This window comes from Diadema antillarum, unplaced genomic scaffold, assembly GCF_040938485.1.
Source record: "Diadema antillarum isolate AM-2024a unplaced genomic scaffold, OU_Dant_1.0 seq00001096_RagTag, whole genome shotgun sequence".
In the NCBI taxonomy this organism is placed as follows: domain Eukaryota; kingdom Metazoa; phylum Echinodermata; class Echinoidea; order Diadematoida; family Diadematidae; genus Diadema; species Diadema antillarum.
In genome coordinates, this window is record NW_027271913.1 from 1,157,194 (window position 1) to 1,170,294 (window position 13,101).

At 37.0% G+C, this 13,101-nt stretch overlaps 3 protein-coding genes across 3 annotated transcripts in view; 2 read left to right on the plus strand and 1 right to left on the minus strand.

The window, feature by feature from the left end:
- Window positions 1–13,101, minus strand: part of LOC139743544 (fibropellin-3-like) — a 56,899-nt gene that overhangs the window by 1,377 nt on the left and 42,421 nt on the right. The window lies entirely within an intron of this gene.
- Window positions 1,088–4,794, plus strand: LOC139743559 (uncharacterized). The gene is made up of 4 exons (XM_071654040.1): window positions 1,088–2,511; window positions 3,103–3,261; window positions 3,779–4,126; window positions 4,604–4,794. Exons 1-4 carry the CDS (start codon window positions 2,481–2,483, stop codon window positions 4,792–4,794), a joined length of 729 nt encoding a protein of 242 aa, XP_071510141.1. The 5' UTR covers window positions 1,088–2,480.
- Window positions 7,533–12,129, plus strand: LOC139743564 (uncharacterized). Its single transcript, XM_071654045.1, has 5 exons — window positions 7,533–7,607; window positions 8,425–8,556; window positions 9,580–9,773; window positions 10,389–10,604; window positions 11,591–12,129. The coding sequence occupies exons 2-5, from the start codon at window positions 8,427–8,429 to the stop codon at window positions 11,717–11,719; spliced, it is 669 nt and encodes a 222-aa protein (XP_071510146.1). The 5' UTR covers window positions 7,533–7,607; window positions 8,425–8,426; the 3' UTR covers window positions 11,720–12,129.

A 13,101-nucleotide genomic window follows, 5' to 3' on the forward strand; every position in this document is an offset into this window, starting at 1 on the left:
CGGCTCAATGGAAAAAGGGGTTAGCGCACCTTCGGGCTCAAATTTTCCAAGAAAATAAAAATTTGTCATTCGAAAGCAGATGGCATGAGCTACATTTTCATATCAACAGATATGTCAAATTCGATCTAATTTTGTAAAAAATCCCAAAAGAAAAAGGCGATAACGTGCCGTATGCACGTCTTTGTGGTAGCAAAAAGGGGTTAACGTGAATGCGCTCTTTCGCTTCTCTTGCCTAAAGCATGGTACGAGAAGCATAAAGGGGTTATCGTTCATGCACAACCACATAACGCTTTCTCGTAATTTCGCTTGCAATGCGTCCTGACAAGTGAAAAGGCGTTATCGTCGTTCTAACTGTACTGACGCGCGCGCGCGCGCCGCCTGAGATGAGCTAGCGCATCGGCTGCATGCTCAATATGCCATGTACATGTACAGTATGCATAATGGGTACGGTTAGTACGCAGAGTCTACCGGTATTAAAATTGACTTCAATATGATATCATTAATTGCATTGGACTGCTGAATTGAAGGACGTCAACTATCTCATACTCCGTAGATCTACCCGTGATCGACGACGAACGTCAGAGTTCAGACGAATCGGAAAAATGGTAAGGATAAACCTTAGTAGATCTAGATCGATCTAAGGGCCAAATCGTGAAATCAGCCACCACTCACCTCGCTCGTGCGCTCGCTCCGTATACAAAGTCGATGGGAGAGGGTAACGGGCAACAGCACTGACGAAATAAACGGCAGTGAATGGACTGGGGACTTATTTCACGATAATGCCGATCTAATTAAGTTAGACGACTTTATGTTAACACTATTTTAATTGCTGTTGGTTTTTTTTTTGTAGAATTAGCAGCATGATTCTCATAGGATTACTTACAATTTAGATTTGCTGGACCTCGATCTAGAAACTCTAGATCTAAGTTAGTAAGTAGTTAGATAGACCTAGACTATAATCTAGTCTGAGACTAAAGTTAGATCTGGTCTATAATTTTAATATTATAGAATATAGATATGTATAGATATGTATAGACCCTAGATCTAGATGTTAGTTTGGGCGCTAATGTAGTTTCGTATCCATGCTCATAATATATGTTCTCCCGAGTAGAATTTCACGAAATTTCTAGACCTAACATTTAGAGGCTCGACTCTAGATAGACCTAACACTAGTGGTTAGATCTAGATCTAAATAAGTTACACTCGCAGGAAATGTTCTCAAACATCAAGTCAGTCTTCCAAATTTTGAGCGAGATCGGATCACGGGTAGGGTCGATATCGGCTTCGAACTTAAGTCCTACATTGTCACGTCACTCGCACAGCCCCATTCATTATTTTGTGTAAAATCTAGATCTAGCGTTAGGTAATATTTCTAGATTCTAACGTTAGAGAGGCAAAATCGTGTTTCCGGCCCCATTACTTGAATCGATCATCGCGATATAAGAGACAGATTCACGGCCTAGGGTTAGGAAGATCGCGATAAGGAGGCAGACTCACGGCCTAGGTAGGGTTGGGGAAATCCTGATATACATGTAGGAGACTGATTCAAGGCCGAGGGTTAAGGAAATCGCGACATATTGATAGGTTAGGTTTAGGGTTATATAAAAGATGCACGGTGGATATCAGCCCCACCAATGTGGTAACAGCGCGCAAACGCCGTTTGGTGGGGTCGTAAACACGAGTAGATCTATGATACTGTGCTCACCAGCCCCACTGCCGTATAAATCCTGTAGGCCCTAGCTGTAGTCTGTACAATTCACATCTGTTGGTTCTGAGCGCGATCAGTAATTTGATATAGAGAGTTATGATCGATCAGCATGTAAGGTCCCATATCATATGTATTTGTAGTGATGGGGCCTATTTCACGAGTAGATTGATCTATGCCTCTACTAGAGACTAGACAAGTAGACTCGTCTATCGCTAGCTATCTCGCGATACACAAAATACCGACTGTGGCTAAGTCAGTGGCTGTGCGAGCGATGACTCGTCGCAAGAATAGCCACTACCTCAATAATATGCTAAGTCTTTAGATCTACTGTAGTTTGAGTTTGTCTAGATCTCTATCTAGACGTGGAACACCATTCTATTTTTCTAAAAAAACGTCATTTGCATTGCGTAAACCCATCCATTTGTCCATTTGCATTTAACAAAACAAAAAATGACACTGGAGTGGACCGTAAGTACGTAACAGCACAAAAATATACAATTTTTTGGACAGCCATTATGACTGAATTTCATACCGTTTTCAGTATTCACGTTGCGTACATGACATGTCCAGCTGCCCTGAAAACTACCCTCTTTACTTGACCTTTTGGACAACCCTTAGATCTATACCATTTTCAGATTTACAGTGGGCTCGTGAATTCCATATAAAATATCAAATATATGTAAATCTTCTGTATCTGTATCCTCTTAAATCATTTTAGGACACCATTTAACTGTTACTGGAAGCCTCACAGTACAATCATATAGACGTCAGCATGGAAGGGCCTCTGGAGAACAAGTCTGATGGTAAGGGTGAAAATGCCATTTAAAATTGATCCATCGTTTGTTGCCGGATATATTCAATTTCAAATGTTAGGGGAGGGGAATGTTATATGACATTTCCATGTCATGATGTATAAGAATGCTATTCGCTCCGTCTTTTAATTTGTAATAATTTTGTAATATTTATAACATTTGTGATGTACTTTAGTATGCAGCTAAGTGGCTAAATGTAATTTAAAGTTAAACGGAATATCTATGTGTTTATTCCTTGGCATGAATGCAGATTAATATCTATTAATTTTAGAGCAAATAACTGAAATGAAGTTTGGCAGAAACTATTAACCCAATTACCGTACTCTAAAAGTACTCAAATACTTGTATGTTTCACTCCTCCAGTTCACCCTGGACCTGAAACTGACTTGTTGATGTATGTTGAATGGAAAAGTAATAAATCCCGCTATTTTTACTTGCACATTCTCAAGTCTGCCTGAGCATAATTATAATAAAGGACTAGAGCTTGGTGAAACCTATCAAACTGCTTGTATTATAACTTGCTGAGAGAAAACATTCTAAATATTGCCAGTGTTTTTAGTGATTTATTGCATATTCTTTCAGAAATGAACCACACAGCCCAGCCCAGCCAACTTTTCGAAGGCCCACTTAGGGAACCTTGTACTACCGATGCCAAGAATGAATCAGTGCTTCATCGTGGTGACAAAGACGACAGCAGTGACGACGACGATGACTTGCCCCTAGCAGTATTGATTAAGCCAGGTATATACAGAAAAAACCCCAGCTACGGTAAAGTGGTAGAGAGTAACGTGTTTGTAAATTCCCTCTTAAAAAAAAAAAAAAAATCATTGACAGATATGCAATTCCATTTTTAAATTACCTAGCTTAATTCTTCAAGGTATGTTGATTACAACGAATTGCAGGATTGGAGTCGATCTCGTCAATTAAAATTTAATGTATAAATAAACATAGCCAACTTCCGTAATGCTGATGAGTTGCCCTTTGGTAGAATTTACTAAACAGGGTGTGTAATATACATAAATTAGCACTTATGTAGAGATAAGTGAGCGTGAAATTGAAAGTTCATTTAATCTACATTATCAGGGACAAGTTCATTATACCATTATTACTGCATATTCTAAAGTCTTCCTGAGCATGATTAAAATAAAGGACTAGAGCTTGGTCAAACCTGTCGAACTGCTTGTATTATAATTTGCTGAAACAAAACATTCTAAAAATTGCCTGTGTGTTTTTAGTGATTTGTTGCATACTCTTTCAGGAAAGAACCACATAACCCAGCCCAGACAACATGGTAGTGACAAAGACGTCAGTGGTGACAGTGGTGTTCACCCTGGACCTGAAACTGACCTCTTGATGTATGTGGAATGGAAAAGAGATAAATCCCGCAATGTCGTCAAACTGAGTGAGGTGAAATGTATCGGACTTCCTCTACCAGGGAATACAATAGAAATGAAATGTGGTAAAAGGAGGAAGGACATCTGGAAGGCGACAATTATAGACACTGAGGAAATTTATGATGATGACTGCAGTGATGATGAAGCCCCAAGTACCAGCTCCTACATCGAAAAAGAAGAGGAGTCTCCTCGTGCTAATTCAACCCAACAAGGTTTGTAATGATTTGTGCGAGATTGTATTGGGGCATCCCATATCAACCAATGTATTTCTTTAAAATGATAGGATAACGAAAACAAAGGATTCAATATTAATGGAACTAATCTCAGTCACCTTCGGTGTGTTGATGTGATTGTAATAATTTGAAATACAACTAGCTGAGACTGAGATGTTGTCACAGCTTGATAAGGAGAGTAAAGTGAGTATTACAATTAATATGTTCAAAACAAAAGTCATCGGCCAGTGTTAAGTAAAAATAAGATTTGAAATGGTAGAACAAGAAATTTAATAAGAATCCAAAAAAGTTGATTGTTAAAACCAGAATTGTATAGTTCGAACAATAACATGTGTAAGGACCGAGTGCAATAATTTCCTGAACAATTAGAACACGTATGGTCTGTGTACCTTGGTTAACGTTGTGCTACTCTGCCAATATTTATTTACACACTTCTCTTCTGATATACTCTTTCAGAAATGAACCACACAGCCCAGCCCAGACAACTTTTCGAAGGCCCACTTAAGGAACTTTCTACTACCGATGCCAAGAATGAATCAGTGCTTCATCGTGGTGACAAAGACGACAGCAGTGACGACAACGATGACTTGCCCCTAGCAGTATTGATCAAGCCAGGTATATACAGAAAAAAAACCCAGCTACGGTAAAGTGGTAGAGAGTAACGTGCTTGTAATTTCCCTCTTTAAAAAAAAAAAAAAAATCATTGACGGATATTCAATTCCATTTTTACAACTCTACATTATCAGGGACAAGTTCATTATACTATTTTGACTGCATATTCTGAAGTTCTTCCAGAGCATAATTATGATAAAGGACTAGAGCTTGGTCAAACCTATCGAACTGCTTGTGTTATGATTTGCTGGAAGAAAACATTCTAAAAATTGTCATTGTTTTCGAGTGATTTGTTGCATACTCTTTCAGGAAAGAACCACATAACCCAGCCCAGACAACATGGTAGTGACAAAGACGTCAGTGGTGACAGTGGTGTTCACCCTGGACCTGAAACTGACCTCTTGATGTATGTGGAATGGAAAAGAGATAAATCCCGCAATGTCGTCAAACTGAGTGAGGTGAAATGTATCGGACTTCCTCTACCAGGGAATACAATAGCAATGAAATGTGGTAAAAGGAGGAAGGACATCTGGAAGGCGACAATTATAGACACTGAGGAAATTTATGATGATGACTGCAGTGATGATGAAGCCCCAAGTACCAGCTCCTACATCGAAAAAGAAGAGGAGTCTCCTCGTGCTAATTCAACCCAACAAGGTTTGTAATGATTTGTGCGAGATTGTATTGGGGCATCCCATATCAACCAATGTATTTCTTTAAAATGATAGGATAACGAAAACAAAGGATTCAATATTAATGGAACTAATCTCAGTCACCTTCGGTGTGTTGATGTGATTGTAATAATTTGAAATACAACTAGCTGAGACTGAGATGTTGTCACAGCTTGATAAGGAGAGTAAAGTGATTACTACAATTAATATGTTCAAAACAAAAGTCATCGGCCAGTGTTAAGTAAAGATAAGATTTGAAATGGTAGAACAAGAAATTTAATAAGAATCCAAAAAAGTTGATTGTTAAAACCAGAATTGTATAGTTCAAACAATAACATGTGTAAGGACCGAGTGCAATAATTTCCTGAACAATTAGAACACGTATGGTCTGTGTACCTTGGTTAACGTTGTGCTACTCTGCCAATATTTATTTACACACTTCTCTTCTGATATACTCTTTCAGAAATGAACCACACAGCCCAGCCCAGACAACTTTTCGAAGGCCCACTTAAGGAACTTTCTACTACCGATGCCAAGAATGAATCAGTGCTTCATCGTGGTGACAAAGACGACAGCAGTGACGACAACGATGACTTGCCCCTAGCAGTATTGATCAAGCCAGGTATATACAGAAAAAAAAACCAGCTACGGTAAAGTGGTAGAGAGTAACGTGCTTGTAATTTCCCTCTTTAAAAAAAAAAAAAAAAAAAAAAATCATTGACAGATATTCAATTCCATTAACATCAGGGACAAGTTCATTATACTATTTTGACTGCATATTCTGAAGTTCTTCCAGAGCATAATTATGATAAAGGACTAGAGCTTGGTCAAACCTATCGAACTGCTTGTATTATGATTTGCTGGAAGAAAACATTCTAAAAATTGCCATTGTTTTCGAGTGATTTGTTGCATACTCTTTCAGGAAAGAACCACATAACCCAGCCCAGACAACATGGTAGTGACAAAGACGACAGTGGTGACGACGACGACGACTTGCCCCTAGCAGAATTGATTAAGCCAGGTATGGAAAGGAAAATTTGAAATAAAAATTAAAACACATTGCACTTTACCAATTTGTAATTGCCTAGCTTAAATCTTCCATGGATGTTGATCACAACAAAGTGCAGGTCTGGATTTGAGTCATTCTGGTCAATGAAATATGATAAAAATGAACATAACCAACTACCGTAATGCTGACGAGCTGCCCTTGGCAGAATTGACTGAACAAAGTGTGTTTATATAAATATAAATTAGCACACACATAAATTTAAATGAACGTGAGAATTTATCTGCATTATTTAAAATACTTTTAGGGACAGGTTCATTATAGTATTCTACTGCGTATTCTAAAGTCTTCCTGAGCATAATTATGATAAAAGACTAGAGCTTGGTCAAACCTATCGAACTGCTTGTATTATGATTTGCTGGAAGAAAACATTCTAAAAGTTGCCATTGTTTTCGAGTGATTTGTTGCATACTCTTTCAGGAAAGAACCACATAACCCAGCCCAGCAACATGGTAGTGACAAAGACGACAGTGGTGACGACGACGACGACTTGCCCCTAGCAGAATTGATTAAGCCAGGTATGGAAAGGAAAATTTAAAATTAAAATTAAAACACATTGCACTATACCAATTTGTAATTGCCTAGCTTAATTCGTCCATGGATGTTGATCACAACAAAGTGCAGGTCTGGATTTGAGTCATTCTGGTCAATGAAATATGATAAAAATGAACATAACCAACTACCGTAATGCTGACGAGCTGTCCTTGGCAGAATTGACTGAACAAAGTGTGTTTATATAAATATAAATTAGCACACACATAAATTTAAATGAGCGTGAGAATTTATCTGCATTATTTAAAATACTTTTAGGGACAGGTTCATTATAGTATTCTACTGCGTATTCTAAAGTCTTCCTGTGACATAATTATAATAGATAACAAATGACTAGCACTTGGTCAAACTATCCAATTGCTTGTATTATAATATACTTAAGAGGAAACATGAACTAAATGCTAGAGTTTTCTGTAACATTTTTTTTTAAGGAATGGATGACATTAACCAGGCCACTGAGCCCATGCACTTTCTGAAGACTCAATTGAGAAATCAGTGGGAACAGCCAATGACAAGGATGGTGGAGATAAGTCACCTCTACCAGAATTGACCCCAAAAGGTACTCAATTAAGATTAAGAAATGTTAACCAACATATAACTTGCGAATAGCCTGATGAGAGATTAAGAGTGGATATACGATGTTCAGAAAATTATTGACAGAAGCACAACCGTTTTCACAAGCATATTGCCAGAGTTCCGGGAATTTAGATAAATGTAAATGGCTTGAATTCAACTTGTCATGCTGCTTGAATAGAAATTATATATCTATTTATCATTTACAAATAGGCCTGTATGACAGTATTATGTCTTGACAAGAAAATATAATTGACACAAGTTCGAGGTAATTCATCTACAATTTTGTTAGATCCATTTATGATGATCCATTCGCGATGTCAAATCTGCAAACCCTAGTGATATAAATGTGATTATTGTATGAGAGTCTGGAAACTGATTAAGGAGCAAGATAGCCAAGCAGACACGATAAAGAATTCATGTATACGTTCTTACAGTTGGAATAAATATCACATGGTTATGATATCACCAACAAAATATTGTTCACATTTTGAAAGACAATGAAAGGAAATAAGTGGCACATGTAATTTTTCGATGGCTACCCCTTTTGTCTGGGGAAAGGGGCTTTCACAATTGGTTGTGCGATCGCTATTGCCATTATTTCTTGATAGTATACTTTGTACAGGATCGCAAGCAATCGCAAGCGATCACATGACCGATTGTGAAAGCCCCTTAATTAGCAGCAGTGCGTATGATAACAAATTGCTAGCACTTCGTGAAACCTATCCAATTGCTTTTATCATAATTTGTTGAAAAGGAAACATGAACTAAATGCTAGAGTTTTCTGTAACATTTTTTTAAAGGAATGGACCACATTTACCAGGCCACTGAGCCCATGCAATTTTCTGGAGACTCTATTGAGGAAGCGGTGGGAACAGATACTAATGACGAGGATGGTGGAGATGAGTCATCTCTACCAGAATTGACCCCAAAAGGTACTCAATTAAGATTAAGAATTGTCAACCAACATATACTTTGCGAATAGCCTGAATGAAAGATCAATAGTGGATATATATGATAAGAAATTATTATTGGCAGAACGCACAGCCGTTTTATGGGCATGTGCCAGAGTTTATGGGAATTAGAGAAATGTAAATGGCTTGAATTTAACTGGTCAGGTTGCTTGAATAGAAATTATATATTATTGCATTTACAAATGGGACTGTATGACAGTATGTGTCTTAAAAGAAAACAAAATCGACACAAGTTCGGGTAATTCATCTACAATTTTGTTAAATTCCATTTATGACCATCCATTCGATGTCAAGTCTGCAAACCCTAGTGAAATAAAATTATTATTGTATGCAGTCCGGAAACTGAATTAAGGAGCAGGATAGCAAAGCAGACACGATACAGAATTCATGTATACGTTCTTACAGTTAAATAAATATCACATGGTTATAATATCAACAACAAAATCTTATTAAAATTTTGGAAGTGAATTAATATGAATAAGTGGCATATGTCATTTTCCAGTGCTACCCCATTTTTCTTGGTAACGACGGTGGGGTATTATTTGTGTGAAATATAATTTTATGTATTACTTAAGCCATGAGTTGGTAACAGTTAGTTAAAACAATGTTGGCTGTCACATTCTACGTAATTACCTAATTCATGGTCATAAGGGAATATTGATTTGAAAGTGTAAGATAAAACAACATACAAGTCCTCTCTAACATATCGGGCGAAGAGGTTATAATTTCATTAGTGTGAAAACATGAAAATGAATCTGTTGTCGAAGACTTGAAGTAAGCCATCTCCAAAATGGAAATGAGCCACGCCCCCTTAAAACACAAGTGAGCAATAAGGCAACTGACATTTGATAATGTGTTTGGAATCATTCAAAGTAATTAGTTGTTTTACTAAAAAGAGGCATTTGATCAATTGAATGGAAATATAAATGAAAAGTTAAAGTGATTGGAATTCGGCAACGAGTGTTAACTTGTTTTCCATTTTAGGTACTTTCTTGGATATAAGTCAAGCATTTCCTGAGTCGTTGTATGAACTGCAACAGGGCCTACCTATGTTCTGTTGTAATAGAGGATGTACTCGTGAAGTTTACCAGGAATGTATGACATGTTGGAAGCTGATCTGCTATGAACATTTTGTCGCAAAGGATCCTTGCAGTTGTCACGATGGCAAAGCTTGGGAGGTAAGAGTTAGCACGTTAAGTCTAAGCTTTAATTTAAAAATATCAAAAAGAAACTAAATACTAACAGTTCACCAATAATTCCGCGTGAGGTTTCACATACTTGACATAGTAGACAGACCTTGACATACTATTGTTATTTTCAAGAACTTCTCATAAAAAATATTGTCATGGTGACTTACAGTAAGCTTGGAGCTCGTTATTCAATATACACATGCATACATGAACTTGAATGTGATAAACATTGCCAGTCAATATTTATTCTAATTCTTCAGAGACTGTACCACAACATATGATTATTTCTAATGTTTCTATGTTGTAATCAAAATCAAACAAAAACTTAAGTCAATGGAAATGAACTAATATTTCTAATATTGATTTCTTCTTGCGAACAAACTAATGCAGATAGCATAAGAACTAAACAAGAAATCTTCAACACTTCGTTCACATGTAAACGGAAATAGTGTCGGAATTGAAACCAGATATGTTTTGATGCATTGTGTGTGACTCGTACTAATTATAGATAATTAAAATTGCGTTTAGTTCTTTATGAGAATTAAATTTCTGTTTGATTCTGATATATATATATATTATATATATATAATTATATATATGTAGGATGTTACAGACTTCGAGCGAGAGCGAAGCGACCGTGAGCAGCAAGATCCAGAGGTCTCACTTAACCATGCAGACTTCGAGCGAGAGCGAAGAGACCGTGAGCAGCAAGATCCGGAGGTCTCACTTAACCATGCAGACTTCGAGCGAGAGCGAAGCGACCGTGAGCAGCCAGACCCGGAGGTCTCACTTAACCTTGATGATGCTGAACAGCAGAAGGTAATACGGATTTTTTTCTTCTCTTTCAAATATAAATCAGTGTGACAACAAGCAATCACACAATTAAAGACATATCGTCCTTTTTGCAGATCAGCAGAAAACCATCCAAACATCTGTAAACCCTAGAGCATGGTGGGCAGGTTGTATATTCAAAATGTGAAATAGTTAAATCATGTAAAATTCAAATAATGCACGTAAACAGTGCATGAGAGATAGTCTTGCTCAGACACTTGGAAGTTTTGTTTCTTGAAATAATAGTTATCTGTGTGTAATTTAAATTACAAAACACATTATGAACATAATGTACATTATAGAAGACATTATTCAATATTTTGTAAAAAGTAATTAAAAAGGACTGTGTCAGAGACTAATATATTTTTTCGAGGTTCGAAAAAATAAATTCAAATTATAACGGTAGTTTGTACTTCACAAATGAAGACCCTACAGGTCTAAAAACTACACAAAGGTTTTTGTAACAGTGTCTTCTTCATTATATACCTTATTGTTTTACACCAATTGTATACACAAATTCAATGCAAAAGGGACATAATGTCTTTAAGGCTCTCCTTATCAATAAGTCCTCTAAATCACAAACTTATTAAAACAATCATATCAATTGTGCTTGTACTAGCATTTTGCTTATTTCTCCTGATGGCATAACGGCAATTGACTAAGCTCCTTCAAATTTAGCCAGGCAGAACGATAGCAGCCTCTTCCCGTGTTTTGAATAAAAGCGATATTTTTTATTCTTAATTCATAGATTTGTGAATTTATAACATAGTTCCCTGAAGACAGCATGGGCTTTCAGTTAAAACTATTAACATGTCATCACAGGCACCTTCAAAGCTTTTGAAAGGCTAATGAAAACTTTGCTAAAAATTTAACCCCCTTTTTGTATTCTCTGTTTCTTTTTGTTTTACTGAGTCCAGTTAGATATTCAGATAATGCTCTTACATTGGCTTCTTGTCTCCATATATCACTCGAAGGATGAAATAAATGAGACGGAGCAAGATCAAGGTGACCGTGACTCCCTCGAGCATCAAGAGGGTCAGCATACCCAACATGAAGATAACATGCACGAGGTTCAAGACAGTCAGTCTGAGGTGATTATATGATATAAAAGGTGTCATGAATTATGATAATATGAGCAGTATTTCAACAACAAAAATCTCTGTCAAATCATTATCTACACTTAGTAACTGCTTATTTCGGAAAGTGTGATTGGCTCTTCATACACGGGTTATGTACTGTAGTTCAATTACAGACTTGCAATAGCTTACAATCAAGTCCATTGCAAACGCGCCAGAAATTTAGTTTCTAAATTCTAAATTCCAAAATTCGCTACAACTTGGGGCACACAAGGATCAGACTGGTTCCACTGTATGGAATAATCTCCTTTTAGTTAGATAAACTTTGCTCTTCATCAGAGTCCTTTAAAAGTAGTTTAAAACTCACTTCTTTAATGCTACCTTTTGATTACCCATGCCTTGTATTAATAATTTACTTTCTATCTTACTCTTCTATTTTCGCGTGGAGCATTCTACAGAGTGGATTTGCCGCATTACAAATCTCATCAATCATTATTATCATTATTACTTACTGTTGCAGAACTTTAGGGAAACTAATATGAGAACTGCCTCGTGCCGTTTTTTCGACCTCTAATTTACGTCTGTAAACTCGCTGAAAAACGCATACGTTTTTAGACGCTAAACGGTTCAGTGTAGGACAGTACCTTTGTATTCACGAAACATGGCCCATATCTAATATTGACTTTTCACTTGCATATTGACATGTTTCTGTGGATTATTTTTGAACCTTCAGTATATTCCCACTTTTTTACAATAAACTTATGAAACAAATTTCCTTTTTACATTCTGTGTGCTACTTGTAGCAAGGAGAAAGAAAGAGTTAATCATGTGTTATTTTCTATTTCAGAAACGTGGGAGGAAGAGAAAACGGAATCCAGAAGAATGGAAGAAAAGACAGCAGTCAAGAAAACGTAATCGGGGAGAGGAATATGTTGTACGTAATAAAACAATCCCTGCCAGAAAGATAGGAAAGAAGTGTAACACAAAATGTCCCCATAAGTGCTTCTCTAAGTTCTCTGATGAAGACAGGAAAACATTGTTCGAGGATTACTGGAAAACGGGCTCCTACACCCGTCAGCGAGATTTTATTCATCACCATATTTCTCGGTCCAAAGCAATACCTAGAAAAAAGAGAAAAAGTCAGAAGCGAGTGCGTCACATGTACAAATACCATCTCCCGCTCACATCACAAAGGGAACGAGTGTGCAAACATTTCTTTCTCAGTACTTTGGGAATTGGTTCCAAGCTTATTGAGTATACATTGAAGAAGTATGAAGGCCCGTTTGCACGAGAAGACAGGAGGGGAAAGTTACCGTCAGTGAACAAAACTTCAGAAGAAGATGTTAAAAAAGTATGTGAACACATTGATTCATTTCCTGTTGTTGAATCACATTACTGTCGTGCGTCTT

Bases quoted from the DNA above. Each gene is read 5' to 3' on its own strand.
- LOC139743564 (XM_071654045.1), top strand. From the start codon at position 8,427: ATGGACCACATTTACCAGGCCACTGAGCCCATGCAATTTTCTGGAGAC. The intron at 8,557-9,579 runs GTACTCAATTAA...TTTCCATTTTAG, and splicing joins ACCAGAATTGACCCCAAAAG to GTACTTTCTTGGATATAAGT. The intron at 9,774-10,388 runs GTAAGAGTTAGC...ATATATATGTAG, and splicing joins ACGATGGCAAAGCTTGGGAG to GATGTTACAGACTTCGAGCG.
- LOC139743559 (XM_071654040.1), top strand. From the start codon at position 2,481: ATGGAAGGGCCTCTGGAGAACAAGTCTGATG. The intron at 2,512-3,102 runs GTAAGGGTGAAA...ATATTCTTTCAG, and splicing joins TCTGGAGAACAAGTCTGATG to AAATGAACCACACAGCCCAG. The intron at 3,262-3,778 runs GTATATACAGAA...ATACTCTTTCAG, and splicing joins AGCAGTATTGATTAAGCCAG to GAAAGAACCACATAACCCAG.